This window comes from Larus michahellis, chromosome 1 (assembly GCF_964199755.1).
Source record: "Larus michahellis chromosome 1, bLarMic1.1, whole genome shotgun sequence".
Lineage (NCBI taxonomy): Eukaryota > Metazoa > Chordata > Aves > Charadriiformes > Laridae > Larus > Larus michahellis.
In genome coordinates, this window is record NC_133896.1 from 136,468,362 (window position 1) to 136,491,513 (window position 23,152).

Here is a 23,152-nt window from a genome sequence, read left to right on the forward strand (position 1 = left end):
CCCCCCCCCCCCCACGCGTGGGTGCCCTAGCCCCGGCCGGAGGAGCGGGATGGGCGCCCTTGGCCCGGCGGGGCGGTTTCACGGCAGCAGGGGCGGAGGAAGGGGGGAGGCAGGGGGAGAAGCCCCGGCGCTCCCGAGGGCGCGGACCGACCCGCCGCCGGCCGAGACACCCCCCCCTCCGCGGGGCCCGGTTGCAGCCGTGCCCCCCCCCCGGCACGGGCCAGAGCCCCACGTTAGGTTAAACTTTTATTTCGCGAGTCATTTCGCGCCGCATCTGCCGGGGGCGGCCGGCCATGCTCCTCCATCCCCTCGCTGTTGGGGGGAGGGGGGAAGCCCCATCGCCACACCGCGGACGCCGCATCCCGGGCTCCCCCGGCCACAGCCCTTCCCCCGTCCCCCCCGACCCGGGCTTTATGGGCCGCCGGAGATCGCCGGCCGCCCCCCCCGCCCCTCTGCGCCAGGGGGCGGAGGGGGGAGCGCGGCCCCGGGGCAGCCCGGAGCCCCCGGCTCCCGCGTTGCACCTTCGCCCCTGCGGCGCGGCCCCGACGACCTCCCTCCTCCCTTCCCACCCCCCAGCACAAAGGTGGGGGGAGCCGGGGGTGCCGGGAAGGCGAGATCCCGGCGTGGGGGAAGCCGCGGAGCTCTACGCACCTGCGGAGATGGGGGGGGGGGAGGTGATGGGAGAGGGTGACCGCGCAGCCCCCGGCGCCGCTCCTCACCTTTCATCCAGTCGACGACTTGGCTCGGCGACCACTTACTGACGGGCTCCATGATGAGGGCCATGGAGGGGCTCGGGGGCGCGGGGCTCAGGCGGCCGCCGCTATCCGGGGCTCGGTGCTCGGCTTTGCGGGGCGGCGGGAACCGCGCTGCCCGCAGCCCGAGCGGCGGCGGCGGCGGGAGGAGGAGGAGGAGGAGGAGGAGGAGGAGGAGGAGGAGGAGGAGGAGGAGGGAGAGAGCCGCTAAATCCCCGCTTGCCTCCGCTCCGCTCGCTCGCTCGCTCGCCGCCTCTGTGCCTCTCTGGGGATTTCAGTTCATGTTGCCGGCTCGGCGGGGAGGGGGAGGAGGAGGAGGAGGAGGAGGAGGAAGGGGGAGGAGGCGGCAGCACGCTCCGACGCTTCCCGCCCCCGCGAATCCGCGGGGCAGCGGCGGCGGCTGCCGGCCACGCCGAGGGGTCGGTCCCGGAGCGGCGAGCCGGGGCGGGGATGGGGATGGCTCTGGCTGGGCTCGACTGTGCCCAGCTCTGCCCGCCGGCTCCCGCGGCTCTCCGCGGTCGCGGCTGCCGCGCCGGTGTCTTTTTCTCCTGGCGGAAATGACGAGGCGGCTCCCGCCACCCGAAAATATCTCCAAGTGAAATGGGAAGCGACACCCGACGGCCGCCCGGGATGGGGGAAAGGGAGGGAGGGAGGAGGGGGGCCGGGATGACTCGCAAGGTGCCGCCGCCGCCGGCGGGGGATGGGGGGGACCGGCACCGAGGCGGCGGCAGCGCCAGTGCCCGGCACCTGCTCCCGCCGAGGCGGGGGTTTTGGCGGGGGAGCGCAGCCAGCGGCACCCAGCCGGACCTTAGGGATTGGGTTTGTTGGGTTTTTTCCCTTGGAGGGGGGAAAAAAAAAAAAAAGCAAGAAGCATCGCTGCGTGGGCGGGAAAGGTAATTTTTTTTTTTTTTTTTTTTTTTTTTTTTGGGTGAGAAAAGCCCGACTGTAAAAACGGCTGCGATGGACGGTGCCGCCCCGAGGGAGCCGTGCTGCTGGCCGCCCGGAGAGCAGAGGGATGGGAAAGGAAAGGAGCTGCCCCTTGTTCTCTTGCTTGCCTCACCCCGCGGGTGCAGTCGCGGGGCAAAACAGAGTGAGGTCCAACCGGCAGAACACGGGGAGGAACTGGGCAACCTCAGCAGGGAGAGGGCACCGCAGGGGGCTCCTCGGCCTGCTCTGTCCCCTGAGTTGCACCATCGAGGTGTGGCGGCTGCAGGTGTGAAAGTCCACCGTCCCCGCAGCAGACCGTGTTTGCTGGAGCTATTCATCTTCTCCTGGTTGTGTCCCCCCCACGGCTGCATCGTCCCCGAGGGGGCAATTCCCACAGACCTTGTGCCACAGTGTCTGTAGGAGTCCCTCCCAAGCGCAGAGCAATTCCTCCTAGGATGGCTGTGCGTACTTTTCAGGCACCCTTCCTAGGAGCCTCTGCTCTGAAGAGGTGGCAGAACCCCCTGGAGCTCCAGGCAGAGGATAAATAACCACTAAAGGGTGTTCTCCTGTGCGTGGGTTGGCTGGAGCGCAGCTTTGCCTGCATTTGCATTCACCCTGCTTCTCCTGCCAAGGCTGAGGCGACGGCCATGGAGATGTTCCCTCTGACGGTGTCGGCTGCTGAACACAGCTGCTGACGCTGACATTTAATATCTGTACGTGAGGAAAAAAGAGGATTCCCTCAGCCCCGAAGTGGCAACGGCGAAGGAATCCCTTTGCAAGCCAGGGTCAGCAACAGAAGCTCTCCCATTTCAGTACGTGGGGCTGAATTACTGGCGATGAGGGACAGTAAGGCACTCGTAGCGTTGGTAAGACCTCTCCTTGAAGTCCCACGAAGTCTCCTGAGCGGCATTAGTTAGACTTGAGTCTCACTTTAAAGGTTGTACTTATCCATGTGAAGAAACTTCTTTTTACTGAAAACTGGGGCTTTGACACTGTAACTTTCCTGAATTTGGCTCTAGACATGTGTCTCCTGTGTCAGATTCCTGCCAGCACACTGACGAGGCAGTCTGCTTCTAAAGAGGTTGCGTTACCTAAAGCCACTGAAACAATAAACCTCACTTGCAAATTAAGGCTGACTTTTTTCCTTATGAAAGGTTTGAAAGGTATGCAGGATCCTTACATACTGGGTTATTGTTGTTGAAAGAGCGTGTCATAATTTTAATTAGAAACTACTAGTTTGAAAGGATTAGAAGTAAATACCCAAGATCAGACTGAAACCTGGCATATAATTTATAACACCTTTGTGTAATTCTCATTGTGCTGAAAAGTTCTTTGTGGGTGAGGAGAGGGGAAGTAAGTTCTCAGTAAATATGTACGAAGTCCTATAGTTCATAATTACAGAATGCACTGAGATCTCTATAGCTTGCCGTGGTAATTCATAGCTAGAGCGAGTTTTTCAGTAAAGCATATGTGACCCAGTACTGCCCCACTGGTCAGGATCTATTACTTTTAAAGCCCCTTTGTAGTGGTTCTAGCAAATTATGGAACAGTCAAAGGGGGAGCTTACTTCCCCGCTTCAGTAAACAGATGATGTGTTGAGCATGGGACCTAGTTACCTTTATTGTTCTTCTCATAGAGCATCGCCATCTCATAAATACGGGGGTAAATCCCACTATTTTACTCAGGCAAATGTTCTTGCTTCAGTCTAACTGAAGAGTGTTGGCTTGGCTATGGTGGGGAGGATTTGGCTCATTATGAGTGATGATAAAATTATCCAGCCATGGTATTTAACTTGATGACCTATTACAGCAATGAATTCTACAGTCAGGACATGTGCTACATAAAAGTATTTTTTTTTAATTTGCTCTACATTTATTGCTGCCTCATTTTATTATTGTTCTCTCTTTCTAGGGTAAGAAGTCAAAAGGAGAGCCGAATGACTTTTCATGCTGACCTTCTTAAACAAAAGTGTCTCAGCCAAAATGCCTTAACCAAAGTCTTTCGGCTGTTTTCATCTTTCAGTTTAGTGGCCGTCCTCTTGCTGTCACACCTGCATGAGTCAGGCCTTTTATGTAAAGCATATGGGACAGGCTTCTGCACAGGTGCTGAACGGCAGGATTATGTCCTAACTCATCTTTTACAATTACTCTGGTCCATACAGTGCATTAAAAATTACTCGTGTTTAAAAAATATATCAAAATATACATGCCCTTGTTAGATAAGCCTTAATTTATTAGGTAGTAAATGTAAAACTAAGTACACAGTAAAATTCAGTATTGAAAGAAGAGTAAAAAGAACAGAAATGAGTTTACATCTGAAGTACAAGCCTGAACCCAGCAGTATAGACTATATATCTGCTTAAATATCCATTCTCTGAACATCCATGGACGTGGATGGAGAGCCTCAGAGAACAGGTTTGGGCACACACACCTCCTGGATCAGCACCTCAGCCTGACTGCTCACAAGAGAAGATGTTGCCTTTCTGCCATGGTACATTGTCAAAAACAAAACTCCCTAGAGTTCAACTGGCAATCATAGCTGCTACAGCAATACCAATTGTAAATAATACCAGTAAATGGTTCAAGTATGTCTAATTATATGCTTTTTGTGCCTATTTAATCAATAGGACAACTCCTGAAGTAGAGTGCTGCTCAGCCTGAATAACGATGGCAGAATTAGATCCAAGCTCTAACACTGTTACCCTGAGTGGGAATTTGTTTTGTGTATACGAAGCCAGACTCCACGGCAGGTACCAGTGATGGATACAAGCATATCTGTGGGTTCCCCGGAAACTTCATGGACTTTCTGCTAGGGTGTCTAGAAAATACATAAGAGGCTCAGCAATGACAAGTTGAAATCTTGCCCTGAAGATAGGGAAAGGAATTTAGCTCTCAAAATATATTGTTTCTGGTGCTGGATATTAAAGACAATTCTTCTAGAGGAAGGAGGATGAAAACAAGTGGAGGTAAGCTAGCAGTAACTACAGCTGAGATCTAATAAACCCAGTTGGATTAAACAAACCAACAAAGTGAAAAAGCTAACACTTTCTTCAAGTTAAGAGGGCTCATTTGTGTTTTGATAAGAAACAAATTCCTGATTTTTGCAAGAGAGGCTTTATTTGATAAGAATTGAACTCTTCCATCAGTATTAGCTCATGCTACAGATTTCTGCTTTGGATGCTGTATCCGCGTTACTAGAGAGTATTTTACTCCACAGCTTGGGACAACGTGTAAAGCAAGTTGTTACTCTGCCTGAATAAAGACACTGGGTTCATTCCTCGCCTGGTAGGGCTGCCATCTGTCCTCTGTTCCCGGAGTCTTTTTGCCTTCAGAGTGGTGTCTGAGCTGATGCCTCATCGTTGCAGGGATTGCTGTCCCTGCCAGGGCGGGTGTCTTCGAAGGAGAAGTGAGAATGACAGGGAGGAGAAGGGAAATAATGACTAGCCTTGGTGCCAGGGAGCCGTGGGTGAGTAAAGGAAGAGGAGGAAGGTCCATGGCAGAGCAGAGGGGCAGCGAGGTAGTAAGCCTCTGAAGAGGGTAGAGGCAGGGCAAATCAGGAAAGTTTGGAGGAGCCAAGGGGCTTAGATGGAGATGGAGACCCAAGCCAACTCAGAGGGACACACTGTACTGACCAGTTGTCCCTGGCACTGGAGCAGCAGGGAGGTGTGAAGGCCCTGGGGTGGGAAGGAGGTCCATCCCAGCTGAGAGGAGCAGGCGGCTCTCCCACCTGTGCCGCACTGAGCTGCATGGCCCACCGCATGGTTGCTCACTCCACCTCCGTGGGCAGCCTCTACCCGTAGGACAAGAGAGGCCAAAGAGGCCATGACACTCACTTAATTTGGGGCTTCCATTGAGATCTTGCTGTTTCCTCATTTCTCACCACTCATCTCCTTCGACCTACCTGAAAGCACAAGTGTTTTAAAATAGTGTTTCAAACGCAAATATCTTGCCCTTAAAGTATATGCTTAACATCCCCGATGGTTTAATTTGACATAAATATGGGAGAGGTTTGTGCAATTGATATTGTTTTTGTATAGTCAGAAATACAAATCATAATCCCCCAAAGATGTTTAATAATTTAAAGTATTCAGAACTCAATTAAGGCTATTAAGATATTAGAAATTAGATTAAAGGTGGCTAAGGGGTAAAAATTCAAGGACTTCAAACACCTTTTGTAATACAAAGGCTCTTAAAAAATGAACAGGCTGAGAATTTCCCCAGGAAATTCCTATCATTTTAATTAGGTTTCTTCATTTAAAATAAAAAAAAGAAACTGCTCCGTACACAATTTGAGTCCCACTGCCTCTCTTGAACAGTGGACTCAAGTAATTGCATGCTGAGACCTCCTTCTTCCCCAGGTTTGCAGGGATGTGCAGAGGCTTAATAGATTTTCAAGATCAGGAGGGACCACCCCGACCATCTGACGTGTCCTCCTGCATTGACGCCTGCCAAAGAATTTCTCCCAGCCTTCCCCGCAATGAGGGGAATTATCTTTCCTCTGATCGAATCTCTTCTTTGAGCCAAAGTGTATCCATTTCTCATTTCCTCCCGTATGGAGTCAAGTGGCTGGTTCATTTCATTGCTGAAAAGGAACAGAAATCCTTGGTAATGTGACGGGCTCTTGCCTTTCTGCATCCCATGGTTGCTCCCAGTTGAGGCTCTCGGTGCAGCTCCACGACGATGCAATGCTGCCATGGGGAAAGAAAGAGTGATGCTGCCATGGGGAAGGTGTGATCCAGCGGCAGAGGGGCGGTGGATGTGTCCCTGCAGATGCAGAGGACTTTTGGGGAGCATTAGCCACCCGGTTGGAGGTGTGGGGGGCAGCTGCCACCTCTAAAGAACAGTTTTCTGTTCCTTCATGAAAATAAATACACATAGGTGGTATGATGTGGGCCTTCTCATTTTCTTTTTTTAGGCACGAGCTCGAAGAGGCTGTTTGTTTGTTCAGCTACCGTGCTAGGCTAAGGCTGCATTTATGCTCCCACGACACAAATGCCCCACTTGAAACAATGGGAAACCCGAGGGAAGTGCGCTTCTGTGCTAAAATTATTAGGAAAAGATTATAAAAGAAAACAGCTACTAATTATTAACATCAGGTTCCCACTCATTATTAGCATCACAAATGTAAAATGGCTGCCAACAAGAGTCAGCTTGGAAATCTCATTAGAAAGAAATGTCACAGTTTATTCCTGGTTATAAATGCTGCTTTATTACCTTTGGAATGGTTGGGTAGCTTGGCTAAATGCAATGGGTGGCTCCCCTCAAGGTATATATTTTTACTGATGAATTCATATTAGCGAAAGAATAATAAATATCTGATCATTTTCTAAGCAATCCTGAAAATAAAACAACATTCTAGAATTGCCCAAGAATGTAGCGATCTAAATTGCACACTGGAGTACAAAAGAAAAGAATAATGATATGGTAATATAAAAAGGGCAAAACCATAATGAGAAGGGACATTTGTCAGTATACTCAGAAAAGCACAATCTGTCTCCCTGGTAATTTGGTGGAGTACAGAAAGTATTACATGCCATATTACAAGTATTACATTTTATTTCTGACTTCAGGAAGCATTGCCATATGTCTTCCAAGTCAGACATAGCCTCTTAAATGTAGCGTGTTCTTTGTTCGTGCTGTACGGGCTCTATCCCACGTGGATAGTATTTATTCCGAATAAATTAAAGAGACTATAAATCTTCCAGTGCCGCAAGACTTTGTATCAGCCAGCTTTTGTGGATGAAGTGGGCAGGAGCAATTTGGCTCCTAATGACCAAGGAAAACTGACAGGTTTATTTTATTTCTCAGACCTGACAACTTTCTCTAAAAGCTATTGTTATGGAAATAGTCCTGAATTTCCCAGCCTTAAGAAGCATTTACTACTTTCAAACATATTTCACGGGAAAAGGAAAAAAGACACATATTTTTAAATATCTTTGTATATAGCAGCCTATCCATGTTGCAATTAAATATGCCCTGATGCACCCTGATATTACTGTGACTAGGAGTTATTTGAGAATTCATACATACACGTGAAGCTTCATGGCTACAGCTTGAGAAATTTGTGACCTAAGGTCCTGCTCCTATGAGCTGTCCCTTCTGGTCCCCACATTCTCCCTGGAGCTGTACTGGGACTGCACGTAGACCTAAAGGACCGTCCATACGGTGTCCCGTGGAAATCAAAGGGAGTTTAGAGAGACTGATGGTCAAATCAAAAGGATGCCTGCCGATCAGTATTAACCAGGGTACATGTTAGACTTACTGAAATATGTAAAGTGTTCAGATACGACAGCAGTACCATAGTTCGGACTTCCCTATACAACCATGTCATTGATGTTCCTTTAGTATTGCTGTTTACAGGTGGACTGGGTCAAAGTGTTAGAAACAAGGGTAAGGCAAAGGAATATTTTTTTATTAAAGGGATGTACGAGGAATATTTTTGGAAGGGAAAAAACTTTTCTAGTGTCAAAGAATTGTAATAATGAAGGAAAATAAGGAAATGAAAAGGTGGCATTACAAAAGGTGTAAAGCCTCCCGGCCCCTCCCACCTTCCCAGTTGCCCTTGCAGAACAGGTATGAAGCCCAGCAGGAGGAACTGGCTGTTGGAGAGGAGGATGATACATCCAGGCCAGAAATGTTAGAAAAACGAAGTCGCCATGGACCCAGCATCACCACTGGCTCGAAAAGGAAAAGCAGACGGGTCACTGTTGTGGGTGACTCTCTACTGAGGGGGGCGGGGGGGCCAATGTGCCATCCTGACCCACTTCACAGGGAAGTCTGCTGCCTCCCTGGGGCACGGGTCAGGGATGTGTTGGACAAACTTCCAGCCCTAGTAAACTCTTCTGACTATTACCCCCTCTTAGTATTTCAGGTGGGTAGTGATGAAGTGGGTAGAAGGAGCCCAAAATCGATTAAAAGAGATTTTAGAGCCTTGGGGCGGCAGCTTAAGGGATCAGGAACACAAGTTGTGTTCTCCTCTATCCCTTCAGTGGCAATCCTGAATGAGGAAATTAACAGGGAGAGGCAACAGGTCAACTGGTGGCTCTGGGACTGGTGGTATCGGCAGGGCTTTGGGTTTTTTGATCACAGGCTGCTATATGAGTCACCTGACCTGCTGGTGGCAGGTGGGACGCACCTGTCCCAGAAGGGGAAAAGAATTTTGGGGCAGGAGTTAGCAAGGCTCATTGACAGGGCTTTAAACTAGATATGAAGGGGGAAGGGGAGATAACTGGGCCCATCAGGAATAAACCCAAGCCAGGCGTGCCAGGGCTTGAAGGATGGTTGACTAGCGAGGACTCTCGCTCTGCCATTTCATTTGAGAGAAGGAACAGACGTTTAGAAATCATGGAAGCACCCGAGAGGGATCTGGTAGGAAATGGGGCCCACACTCACAAAAAGGTGTTGGAATCGTTAGCACATCTGAAGTGCATCTATACCAATGCACGCAGTATGCGCAACAAACAGGGGGAGCTCGAAGCCATGATGCACCGGGAAAACTATGACATAGTGGCTATCACAGAAACGTGGTGGGATGCCTCACATGACTGGAGTGCCACAACTGATGGCTACAAGCTCTTCAGGAGGGACAGGCAGGAAAGAAGAGGTGGAGGAGTGGCCCTGGGTGTTAGAGAATGCTATGAGAGCTCAGAAATCAAGTATACTGATGATGGGGTGGAGGGTGTTTGGATTAGGTTAAGGGCCAATAAAGCTGATATCGCTGTGGGAATCTGCTATAGACCTCCCAAGCAAAGCAGTGAGGCGGATGAAGCTTTCTATAAGCAGCTGGGGGAAATCTCGCAGTCACTTGCTGTTGTTCTTGTGGGGGACTTTAACCTCCTGGGTATCTGCTGGGAATACAACACAGCAGAGAGGGAACAATCCAGGAGGTTCCTGGAATGTGTGGAAGATAACTTCCTCACACAGCTGGTAAGTGAGCCGACGAGGGAAGGTGCCCTCCTGGACCTGCTTCTTGTGAACAGGGAAGAACTTGTGGGGGAAGTAAAGGCTGGTGGCCATCTAGGGCACAGTGATCATGAGACGATCGAATTTCTGATTCTTGGGGAAACAAGGAGAGGGGTCAGTAAAACTGCCACCTTAGACTTCCGGAGGGCAAACTTTGACCTGTTCAGAAGACTGCTGGACAAAATCCCTTGGGAGGCTGCCCTGAAGGATATAGGAGCCCAGGAAGGCTGGACATACTTCAAGAGAGAAGTCTTAAAGGCACAGGAGGAGGCTGTCCCCGTGTGCCGAAAAACAAGTAGGCGGGGAAGGAGACCGGCCTGGCTAAATAGGGACCTTTGGCTGGACCTCAAGAACAAAAGGAGAGTCTGTGGCCTCTGGAAGAGGGGGCAGGTCTCTCATGAAGACTATAAGGATATAGCGAAGCTATGCAGGGAGAAAATTAGGAGAGCCAAAGCACATCTAGAGCTCAACCTAGCTACAGCTGTTAAGGATAACAAAAAATGTTTCTATAAATTCATTAACAACAAAAGGAGGATTAGGGAAAATCTCCCTCCCTTATTGGATGCAGAGGGAAACATAGTCACAAAGGATGAGGAAAAGGCTGAGGTGCTCAATGCCTACTTTGCCTCAGTCTTTAGCAGTGGAACCAGCTGTTCCCTGGGCACCCAGCCTCATGAGCTGGGAGACAGGGAGGGGAAGCTGGACGAGGTCATCACAATTAAAGAGGAAGTGATCAGTGACCTGCTACACCGCTTGGATGTGCGCAAGTCTATGGGACTGGATGGGCTACATCCAAGAGTGCTGAAAGAGTTGGCAGACGTGCTCGCCAAGCCACTTTCCATTATCTACCTGAAGTCATGGCTAACTAGGGAGGTCCCAATGGACTGGAGGGTAGCAAATGTAGCGCCCATCTAGAAGAAAGGCAGAAAGGAGGATCCGGGAAACTATAGGCCTGTCAGTCTGACCTCGGTAGCAGGGAAGGTCATGGAGCAGATCATCTTGAGAGCCATTACAAGTCATATAACGGACAAGCAGGGGATCAGGCCTAGTCAGCATGGGTTTAGGAAAGGCAGATCCTGCCTGACGAACCTGATTTCCTCCTATGACAAGATGACCAGATTATTGGATGAGGGAAAGGCTGTGGACATTGTCTACCTAGATTTTCGAAAAGCATTTGACACTGTCCCCCATAGAATTCTCATGGAAAAACTGGTGGCTCATGGCCTGGATGAGCATACGATCTGCTGGATCAAGCACTGGCTGGATGGGCGGTCCCAGGGAGTGGTGGTCAATGGAGTTAAATCCAGCTGGCGGCCGGTCACAAGTGGTGTCCCTCAGGGCTCAGTGTTGGGACCATTTCTGTTTAACATCTTTATTGACGACCTTGATAAGGACATAGAGTGTATCATCAGCAAGTTTGCAGATGACATGAAGCTAAGCGGGAGTGTTGATCTACATGAGGATAGGGAGGATCAACAGAGAGACTTGGATAGATTGGACCGATGGGCCAATGATAATGGAATGTGCTTCAACAAGGCCAAGTGCCGGGTCCTGCACTTGGGCCACAACAACCCCATGCATTGCTACAGGCTTGGGGAAGTGTGGCTGGAGAGCTGCCTGGCAGAAAAGGACCTGGGGGTTCTAATTGACAAGCGGTTGAACATGAGCCAGCAGTGTGCCCAGGTGGCCAAGAAAGCCAATGGCATCCTGGCTTGTATTAGAAATAGTGTGACCAGCAGAAGGAGGGAGGTGATTGTCCCCCTGTACCCAGAACTGGTGAGGCCACACCTTGAGTATTGTGTCCAGTTCTGGGCATCTCAATACGAGAGAGATATCGAGGTGCTGGAGCGAGTGCAGAGGAGGGCAACGAAGCTGGTGAAGGGCCTACAGAATAAATCTTATGAGGAGCGATTGAAGGAGCTGGGACTGTTTAGTTTGAGGAACAGGAGGCTGAGGGGAGACCTCGTCACTCGCTACAACTACTTGAAAGGACATTGTAGAGAGGTTGGTGCTGGTCTCTTCTCACAGGTAATTAGCAATAGAACAAGAGGGAATGGGTTCAAGCTGCAGCAGGGTAGGTTTAGGCTGGACATTAGGAAAAAATTATTCACAGAAAGAGTGGTTAGACACTGGAATAAGCTGCCCAGGGAAGTGGTGGAGTCACCATCCCTGGATGTGTTTAAGACTCGTTTAGATGTGGTGTTAAGGGATATGGTGTAAGGGAGAACTTTGTAGAGTGGAGTTGATGGTTGGACTCGATGATCCCAAGGGTCTTTTCCAACCTAAATGATTCTATGATTCTATGATTCTAAGTGGAATGACAGGGAATACGCTATAGGAAGCAGTAAAATAATTAGAAGACAGTATTACAAGAAATTGGGGAAAACAAGAAGCATAAGAGCAGATGAACGCAAATGTACATATGGATCAATCTGTAGATACAGTTGGAATTAAGTGTAGGGAGCGTTAAAAAGAGTAAGAAACCAGTGAAGTGGAAACAGTATTGAAATTGGGACAGTATTAAAATTGGGAGAAATAAAGGAGAAAATGTAAGTGTATTATCATCAAAACCAAGAGATCCAACACATGGTCAGGTTTTAGAGGAAAAGGATTTTTAGAAGGCAGATAGATTGGACAGGGTGGATTTGAAATACCTAAAGTGACTCAGCACGAATTAAGCCACAGAGAAGGAGTGAAAATAATTTTAATTAATCAGAGAAGAAAGCAAGCTTCTCACAGAACATATCCAGATCAAGTGATAAACAAAAGCTTATTTTTTTTTTTTTCTGTTCCTCGGTGGACTAGAGCTAGTGAATTGAATTCTGCTGAATTAAACGTACCTGGCTCATTTGCTAGCACTGGTCTCAGCTACTACAGAATGGCTCACGTCCGTAGTATTAAATAGCCTTTACCTCCAAAACCAAGCGGCTGTGTGCAGTCTGCATATTTTGAATGGTTCCTGACCATGCTAACACCCCAACTGCGCTTGGGACTTTTTGGGAGGTGTTGGCTGGCATAGCCCAAAGCTGTGCCGGGGCACATTTGAGCTGTTTGGTAGCACAAGCATTCTCATGCCTGGAAATATTCCAAGACCTTGATAGATTTACTACTGTGGACTGAACGATGGAGCCTACATTCGTGCCACAGGCTCTGGCATTGCTTTCCAGGTTCATGCTCTGCTGTACTCTGACTTGAGTGTCAATGTCAGGATGGGGCAGGCAGCATCCATTCCCCGCAGCAGTGAAACCAGGGCTGGACATGGGCCTGGACAGTCTCCAGCTGGTCTTTAATCCTTGTACTTTGGCAACCAGCAACCAAGGATGTGTTCTGGAGGTGCTATAAATCCCAAAGGAGAATCCCTGGGATGCCCTGCAGGTGACCTGTGCATAAGTAGTCAATACCACACTACAGATAAAACCATTTTCTCTCATTTGTTAGCTGCCTCTAGCTTCACAGCCTCAAATTCCCTCCCAAAAGTTGGCCATCCTCCCACCCAGACAGTCTACTGTTAATCATGAGTGCTGCCCCAGCCCTGTGATCTCCTGAAGCTTTTGATTCTGTAGTTGGCAAAGATGAGCACTGAGAAATCAGGAAATAGGAGTCACAGATCGGAAAATTTAGCAACGCTCTAAAGCTCTGTTTTAATAGCTGCTCAGCAAAAATGCAAGCCACAGACTCATTTCAGATTCCCCTAACCACCCCAATTTTAAAAACTCTATTAATCCCAGTGACAGCTGGGTATCACACCTATCTAATCTAATCTAATCTAATCTTCCAAGGCATTTCCATTGTGCTCTTCTTTGTAGCATTCTGCGCATTTTAGAGAATTAAATGAATCTACTACATAATCTAATTAATATTGATCTTTGGTTCTCTTCTTGCTCAATATGGGTAGGAGGAGAAGGCACATAATTCATCTAGTTTAATTATTATTATTATTAAAGTTATTACAGTGGGAAAGCAATGATAAAGAGGAGTCCTTCATTTTAGCCATAGGGCATCAATATCTGTGGCTCTTCCAGTCTCTCAAAGAAGGAAGCCACAGAGAGACCTTTCTTCTCATGATGTTGAACAATATGGGAGAACTTTGCACTAGCATATCCAGATTTGTTCAAATGGCTTTTCAGCTGCCAGTATGTAGCATAGGTGCATATTAATGTTTGTACTGCTGTAGTGTACATGATTGCATATCCAAAATTTAAGACCTGCCTTGCATCTGTGTGCAGGTTCGTATCAGAGCTTGCATAATGCATTACACTGATGTGAATTCTTACTGTGCAAATGTGGTCATACGGCTTTTTAGAAATATGTCATCTTGCAAATAGTCTGGAATGAGTCTATTGGGACTGCTGAAGGTCAGGTCAGAGTCTGAAGGCACCACAAAGATTTATTTGTACACTTTCCCTTTCTTTGCAGGTCAGCTGCTGTTTCTTGAACCAGCCTGAATTTTACATTTTCCCCTCCGGAGCTGAGGTTATTTGTAATTTGACTGGATTGAGTCTGTCCTCTCTGGAAGTCAACAATGCTCAGAACCAAGTTGGCATACGGCAGCCATGGATTGGGTCTCCCACTATGCCCAGGTAAAAAATATTTTTTTATCAATCTTGACTACTGGAAAACCCAATAGCAATGAAAAGTCCTTGATGATTCCACAGCTAAAAAACCTCCCTGGAACCCTTATCTGAAGGTAGCGTTTCAGGACCATGTACAGTCTACCTACAGAAGCTCCATGGCCACCTGATCAGATCTGATCATTTGACACAGGTGACATGCTGTGCGAGCCGGTGATGCTGGGAGGGACAAAAGCCTTTGTAGTCCTCGCTTGCCCACTCAACCCCTCCTGTTTTATATCCATCCGCTATGCGTCACCTTCACTCTGCAGGTACTTAGACCCAGTCTGTGGCTGCAGCACACTAGCTGTTACACTCAGGTGTCAAAGAGAAGAGGAAAGCTACCTGTGTAATTTCACAACCAAAGCCTGTAGAGAAGGAGGCGAAAGTGCTCTTCCAGCCTCTGGAGATAATTTTAGGATGACTTGAATGGCCATCATGGCCTGAATGACCATGATGTGTCTTTGTTTTGATGAAAGAGCTTTGCCAGGTAGCAGCAGTATTTGATAAGCAAAGCGCGCACTATGCCTTAGACAACAAGAAGCATGGGCTTTGTCCATAGTTCCTGTCAAGAAGAAATGTATTCCCTGCTGGCAATGCTAGCAATGAATCTAAGATGAACTCAAAGTGGTGTATTTGAAAAATTACCAATCACCCATTTTTACCTTTCAGTCCAGGAGAGAAAAAAGTAGCAGCTCAACAGGGGAAAATGTTGAGCAGGTTTTACATCTGATGCATCCTTCTGCACTCTACGGAAAATTACCATCACCATCTTCAGTAATTACAGGCTAAATTCTTCACAAATGTGTAAAGCAACATGAATGTATCCCAATTTCCATGGCAAGAAATCTTTCTTATAGCTGCTAGTAATCAAGGAGAGACTCAATGGGTTACACAGTGATCATTTACTGAAAGAAGAAATCAGTCAGTGTGTGAAAGATCAAACCTTGCTGGTTAATATGTATGTATTTGAAGGATATAAAAATCTTAGGGATGAATTTTATTTGGAGCACTTTCTATGGGCTTGCATACTGTCCTGTAAATGCAATTACTATGCAAATGCACACAGTAACCATGGAAGGAATTTAGGGTATAGCTGGTGGCATCATTCTTGGTTTGAAATCATAAAAATTATTTTGACCCACTGATCCAGTGTTACTATGAGAAGCTAGAATTGATGTCATCTTTTAACTTGGCGAAAGATTTTTAAACAACATGCAATAAAATGTATTTTCTAGATCTATTTTTTTTTTTTTAGTGCAGTTGCATGTATAAATTTGAGGCATCAGATATGACTAACTAATTCTGATCTCTGGAACCATTATCCCACAGCTACTCAGAACTATGCTAACTACTTAGTTCTCTTTTGCTCATCTTACCTCATAGACATTGCTTTTGTGATGAAGAACCAAGGAGATACTTGGTTGGAACTGGTGGAGAGTGGTGCTGAGTGTCTCCCCATCACAGCGTGTGATACAATGGCCAACTCAAAAGAGTGGACATCACCCTCCTGTCCTTCTTTCTCTCTAAGAGGTCCTTTTCCTCTGCGCTCTTAATCTCTCTGACCAGCAATGCAGGCCTGCTTCCAAAGCCTTTTGTGTTAGTACTCGTTCTAGTGGGTCCAATTTTCCTCTGAGTTAAACCCAATTAACTCCAGAATAACTCCATTAACTTCAAAGCACTGAGCAAGTGAGCATTAAATGTACGGAAGATGGAATTTAGCGTATTGACTTTGGTAGCGTTGCTTTCCCCAGAACACCCTCGCATGTGAGGAGAGAGCAGGAACCTCATCGTTCATCACTGCCTATTAATATCGAGTATCTGGAGGCTTGTTTTAGTCTCATCTTAGTCACAAGATTGTCAAAGAGAAGAGCAATGGGAGTTTTTCATGTTTTTGAAAGTTGTATCATTTCTCAATTTTGTTACTTTGTCATCATGACCTTTCTGCCCAGGAAAAGATATATAGTACTAGGATAAATTGTTCTGCTCTTTTTCTCCTAAAAGTCAATTAGTTCATTTCGTCATAGTGCGTCAGAAGCCTCTGTCAGTCACATCAGTTCTTTCTAAAGTAACAACTGCAACAGAGAAACACATATCAAAACTGTGCAAATACAGTGGTATAACCATAATGTTACGTATTATTATTTTCTTATTTTGTTTTCAGAGTGAAAAGAGGAAAGAGAACATTTATGATAAAAAAACACTGTTTTTTTTAATGGTTAATTTTCCACTGATATTCAACCAGTGTGTGCACTGCTCATGCTTTGAATAAAGCTTCAAAATATCTCAAGCTATTTACCCTTTATATATGAAAAGTCAAGTGTGTTACAATTTGTAGTCAAGTGGCTACTTAGAGGAGCTCAAAGCATCAGAGAAAATTATGTCAGACTGTAAAAAAGGATCGTGTACATTGCACCCAGTTCAAGGCACTCATTGTTTACAAGAGTTAAAAAATTCAGAAAATTAGCATTTGTCAATCAAATGTTGAATAGGAAGTTGGTACTGGGTATAGGGTAATTTTTTTTTTAAAGTGCTGTGTTGGGGAAGGATTGACTGGTGAATTAACATTCCTGTACTCCGGAAGTATTTTTCCATAACTACATATCCAAATTTATGCACCAAATCTTTTAACGTGACATTTGAATGCAGAGAGCATGTAGTTTGTGTTTCTGCCACAGAACGGAGCAGGCAGACTCATTTAACTGTTTCCAGTCTTTATTGCTTCATGGTATTCATACAGCTAACTCTGTTAATTCCCACCAGCTCTCAAGAGCTGAGCAAGTTGAGAGTCTTGAGCAAGTCGAGATTTTCTTTTCCTGTGTGCACGCACGTGTGCAGATTTGCAATTAGCCTTTAAAAGCTTTTCCACTCTATTTGTCCTGGTGCTTGACATAGCCACCTGTCACTGCCTTCATATTTATATAGCATCTCTTATTCAGGGGTCTCAGGCAGTACAAGTATTAATACAAGAAGATGTATAATGTTCCTCTGAAATATTTATAATCCACTTCTTGCGGAGGTGGAAAATACAGCACACAAAGACTAAGCAACCTGTGTGGCACACACAGCTGGCAGCCACAAGTCCTGGCTCCCAGACTCATAACCGACACTTCAGAAAGAAAGCCCGTAATTCCCAGAGACGTTCCCAAAAGACTGTCCCACAACGCTCCTGAGATTTTTACCTCGTGGGATTTGGTACAGTGAGAAATCCAACAAAACGCTGGCATCCCCAGGAGGATGCCCTGACTTACTGGAGGATGGAGAGGGCGAGCCAGGGGGGGCGGGGGGGGGAGGCTGCCACCTGCCTGCATCCTGGGGGCAGAAAGCCCCCCACAGTGTGGGATGCCAGAGCGAACCCCCGCTGGGCAGCCCTCCTTGGCCACCTCCCTCTTTGAAGCTGGACCCTGTGTGGCATCCAGGCTGTATGGGAGCACCCAGCCCTTCACTGCTCTTATGATGGAGGGCTTTACAACCCACCCCTCCTGCCCGTGGGGCTGGGGGGGAGAGCACGGATGTGAATTATTCAGTCCTACCATTGACCGTCTGGTCCCAGTAGCAATTGGGATCTCTCTGCAGCCTGAGTGCTCCATGCTTTCGCAGGTCTGCTGTCCCATCAGTGTCTCTGCGCTGCAAGGGGAACCAGGAGTCAGGAGGGAAGCGCATGCGGTTGCCTCTACTCAGGGTGAAATTCAGATGTGGTCACTTAATGGTCCTCCAAAAACTCCAATTCCCTCACAAATTAAGTGTACCCATTCGACCAATATATCAGTTAGAGTATACAGCAAGCATATAGTAAGTAGCTAGTAAGCATGTTTTCAAGTGGTCTTAGCTTTTATAAGTTTTCCAGATCCTCAGAAGTGTAAAGAAATCTAAAAATAAGTAAGATATGCAACACTTCTGAACTCTGACAAGTCTCTTCTTTTTCCAAATATTTGGTATCACTGCAAATATTTTTAACTCTTCATGCTCTTCAGCTCCCCCCTCTTTTTTACATTTTTGCTTTCTCTCCCAGCCTCTTGACGGCAAAATGTTCAGACACTGGGTGCTTGCTTTCTTGCATAGGCTCCCTGCATAGTTGTGTTTCCTTAGAGGTTGAATCTGAGGTCACCCACAACACCTTGGCAGAGTTTAAGATGTTTTATGTGTTCATATTAAATAATCTAAATTTACTATGAGATGGAGGGTTTAGTAATGAAACCTGGGTTTAATTTAGCAAAAGTGAAGCCACTCTGTGCTTTTCTTGATATAATTCTAATATTCTGTAAACCTTGACATAATTTTAATATTCTGTAATTTTCTTGATATAATTCTAGAACTTCCAAAAAAATCATATTTTCTCATAAAAGGTCTGTTTTCACAGAGAACCTAGAGTCCAGCCACAGAGTTATGAAGATGTATTATAGCAACGGTATCCATGGAGCTTAGACTTTTCCATCTGAAGGAGACAGGTTTGAATTTTTTCCCCTCTAGGTTACACAGCAAATGTAAAACTTAAAGACAATGAAAATATGGAGCTGTGTAGCAGCCAGGGTCACTTGGAGATATAGATTTTATTATTCACCTCTAAATGACTTTCTAAGCAGTCACTGAAAGCTACTCTGAAATCAGATTAGACTGGATGGTGACACCGAATATTGGCTCTGCCCCGGCTGCCCACATCTCCTACCACATATTCTCATGCTGGGGCACCAGGCTCAGAGCCCACCCTCCCACCACCTCGGTCTCTCAAACCCCAAGTGTCTACAAATAGGGTCAGCAGTGGTGGCAGCTGGGTTCCATCAGGTCACGCAGGCAGCAATGGCCTGAGCTGAGCCACGGGGTGGATGCCTGCAATAAACAGCTACGAGTAATAGCCTTGCAGCAGGCGGTTCCCGGGGAATTCAAATTAGCATCCATAAAGGAAGAGGGAGGCCTTGGAAGTGGTTTGTGTGATGCCAGCGGCACTCCTGCCACAGGTGGGGAACCACGGCTGATGTCAGTCTCTGCCAAAATAGATCAAGGCAGTCGTACCTTCGTGCTCCGTGGAACAAGACCTGCAATGAGTGAATTATTTAGTGGTGATGCACATCCCCTGAATATTCTTGCCCTATTTAGGAGCGCGCAAATGAAATAGCTGTTACGAGATTTTTTGTCATCATCCCATACATCAAACGCATGCCAGACAGTTTGGGCAATAGGCTGGTACCTCAGCTATGAATCAGTTTGCGTTTATTGCTGTTCCTTTTTTTTTTTTCCCTCTTTATTACTTCCCATATTTTTAAATAGTAAGAAATATGACACAGTGCTAAACATTAAAATTAAATCAGAAGCAATGTATCAAGAAGTATTTCTCCTCTGAATGTTGAAGGGTATTTTGTAGCTAAGATGCAACAGAACAACCTGTAGCTTGTCTTCCTGAGGAATTTGGTAGAGGTGAGGGCTGGAAAGCAGCACTTTTACTAAAGCTTGACATCAGATTCAGTCTGCCGTGGTCTTTTTTCATGTACGTTGCCATTCGTGTATCTTTTTCATGTAAGAGAAATAAGCGGGTCCAGTACCCTTGGGACAAATTCAGAAAAGGTGCATAGAAAAGGAACAGACTGCTTTGAACTTTTTCAATTAGTTCCCTTTCTGTCTTTGGGACTTTAACTTCTTAAAATACATGGAAACATGGGAGAAAGTGCCCATTAGAAGAGCTTCACGTGGCTGACATGCAGCTGACACTGAGCACGCTGCTATGCTTGCTTAGGCACTTTGCATCTAAGTAGGAGCAATAACTTGTTTTAATGGCAAGTTTGGGTAGGAACACTTGGGAAAGTTATGGGTAATCAAAGGGTGAAGTTAACAGGCATAAGTTCAAGCATGTTAAACTCCTCGGACATGTGTTTTCACTCAGAATAAAGAGGCTGGAGTTTGCAGCAATTTAAACAGAATTAAGCTACAGAAAATGAAAGCCATTTTATTCCTGCATAAGAGCACCCATATGGCGTTTATCAGCCTGCAGTTTAGGCATACTTACATTCCACCTTTATTTGATTAACTTTCCTGCATGTCTTCCTAATAGGCATGGTCTATGATTTTTCAGTTAGTTCAAGGAGCCTAAAGTACGCTACTTTTACGAATACCATTCTTTGTTTATAAACTAATATGGAATTCATTGCTAACTGTAATTGCATTAAAATTGCCGTAATAGTTGTTTAATAAATACAGAAGATTAAATACTTCTACTTTCAAAGTTAAAAAAAAAGACATGCTATACTAGCACTAGCTTTCCAACAGAAATGAACTTTTGTATGTAGGTAAATAAATAACTTTTTTTCCTGGACAGTACTAACTCTATCACGTCCATCTGTGCTGTCAGGTAACTCCCCAGTTCATGTCGAGGTTCTGTCCTCTAATCACCCCATCTCCAGTTTTAGACTCATTTGGCATAAATCTACTAGATATCCCCAAAACAAGAAGTGTGCATACTTCTGTGGATGCTTGTGTATGGTCACAAATAAGTCCAAGAGCTAGCCTTGGGTACATTGGTTTGGAAGGGCAACAACAACAAGGAAAGAAAAAAATGCAGGTTTGGGAAATGCACAAGCAGAATTAAAAACAAGGAAATAACGGTAAGAAATAAATGAGGGAAAAAAGGGGGAAGGAAATTCTCCACCATCCTTACTCTAGTGTATGTGTCTCTATTAACCCAACATCTCCCTGCTTAATGAAGCAGGTACCATGCCACGGTGTCAATGCTTCCTGCTTCTTTGGAGAGTTGCTCCCGATGGTTTAATTTATCTGAAATTAATTTGGTATGTGTTTGTTGCCTTAGGTGATTAAAGGCTCGTCGCCCCACACACGAAGGAGCACAGAGGCACACAGGCAAGGGCGGGGGTGGAGGGGCAGTAACCTCACAAGAGGAAGGTGCCCTAGTCCCCACCCCTCCCCAGACCCAGAAGATGACCAGCCCCACAGCCAAGGGACACCCGTCACCATGGGGCCAGGGAGAGGCTCTCCAGAGCCTCCTACAGACTGAGGTAGGCACTGACTGTGGTGGGACAGCACCCATGGGGCTCGGGGGAAGAACATTTGGGGACTGTGCAAGACTTAGTATGGGATGTTCAGGGGAGGAACCAAAGGTGAGACAGTGAGGGGTCATGGTCTGGGGAGGAACAAACATGGGAATGTAGAGGGAAAAGGAATAAACGGGGCCAGCTGGAGATAGCAGGGGCTGGTCAGTGCAGTCTGTCCTTTCTTCTTATTAATTTCTGATAATTTTCCTGAGTGAGAGGCTCTCTATTCTGTGTGCAAGTGTGTGTATGGGGAAGTCTGAGCCCCAGCAACTGGAGCAGGACCATGGGCCTGTGGTGCCACAAGTGGAGCACACAAGGCTGTCTGTTTCATTGTGTGATTGCTAGGAAGCATCAAGATGCTTCTTGAAGCATCTTGATGCTAGGAAGCATCAAGATGGCTTACAAGCCAGTAAGCCAGATAAGGACTTAAAAGCCAAGTGTAGGAACAGCTATGGGTCTGAGTTGCATACTGGAGAGACCAGAGGGTCTGCACATTGGCTACTGGAGGGGCCAGGGGGTCTGAGTTAGTTACTGGAGAGACAGTGGGATCTTGGAGTTCACTACTGCTAAGTGCTAAGTCTAAGACCAGCTACCAGAAAGACCAGTTTGCATGTGTGTGTGTGTCTGGGCATGAACAATTGGGCAAGCTACTGGCAGCTCTGGCTATCTAGGGCCCGTTACTGGAGGGATCCATTGTGCACGTGTGTGTCTTCATGTGCCTGCACGTTTGTGTAGGTCTGAGAGTACTGGAGGGATCCCTACATATATAAATGTTCCCTGATGGGTTTTCATCCTGATCAGCCAGAGAGGGGAGCAGGATGAGGCCATTGGTGCTCTCTGTGTCTGCGCGAGTGCTGAGCGTCTCAGTCCCTGCTGATCTGTGTGCCTGCCTGTGTTTATTTGTATATGTGTGTTGCCTATATGTGTATGCATGTCCTCTAGCATCACCCATTCCGCCTGGCCGCTGGCCCAACCTCAGGAGCTGCGGCAGCCTCGCCTCTGTCAGGCGGCCGCCTGCAGCAGCTCCGAAGGTTGCTCATTGCCTTCCCGTTGTGCGCACACACAGCCCTGATAGTGCTTCCTCCATTTACTGCTGCCACAGTTTTTCCTCTGGCGGGAAGGCGGGAGCTGTAATCTCCTCCAAGGCTGATGCAGTCAGTGTGGAGCGGATGGGCTGTCAAAGGGGCCAGCATCCTTCCCCCCAGGGACCAAATGTGTCACCCCCGAGGTTTTCCATCTGGCAGGGAAGCAGCAGTCCTGAGGTCATTCCTCAGCTCGGCTCCCCTGTCCTCAATTACTCCGTAAAATGAGCTTCCCAATCAGAGATTATGATTTTTTTCCCCCCTATAAGCTTACCTTTGCATTTAAAGATAGCACTTCATAGCATTTAGGTGAGCGATGGTCATCATCCCGTGGCTGTTGTAACAGTGTAACACAGACTTCATAGGAAATTTTGTAAAAAATGAATGAGCGCTAAAAACATGTTAATAATGAACATTTGCAAAGGTTTGAGTCTCTTCTATGCTCATCATAGCTAATTAAATTTTTTAAATTATGAAAGCATTCATATGTTCATTTAAAAACTAAAAGGCAATTTTAAAAAAATTCAATGGAAATTAAAATAATGATTTAAAATTCTAATTGATCATAGGGATCTGTTTTCCACTGAAAGGCTCAGATGCTGTAGGTTTTTTTTCATATTATGTGTGAAAAGGCTTTAGCATATATACCTCGTTTAGAATTTAATTTCTTATGATTATCAGACAAATATTTTTTAAAAAATTGAAACTTTTCATAGAGAATTGAAAGTTTTTCATGAAAAATCATTCAGAAAGCGAGTCCTCTGTGAAAAAAAATAGTTTAAA

The 23,152-nt window shown here is 46.5% G+C and overlaps 1 protein-coding gene across 8 annotated transcripts in view; it reads right to left on the reverse strand.

Moving 5' to 3' along the window:
* The window catches only part of CNKSR2 (connector enhancer of kinase suppressor of Ras 2), a 216,295-nt gene extending 214,938 nt beyond the window's left edge, over nt 1–1,357 (reverse strand). For 7 of the 8 annotated variants that reach the window (XM_074605046.1, XM_074605038.1, XM_074605100.1 and 4 more), the window contains exon 1: nt 720–1,354. In XM_074605046.1, coding sequence (XP_074461147.1) covers nt 720–783 — 64 coding nt within the window. In that variant the 5' untranslated portion in view covers nt 784–1,354. Of the gene's footprint in view, nt 1–719 lie in introns of all 8 variants that reach the window. The other variant, XM_074605056.1, reaches the window with a different exon arrangement.
* Nucleotides 1,358–23,152: the final 21,795 nt, after the last annotated feature.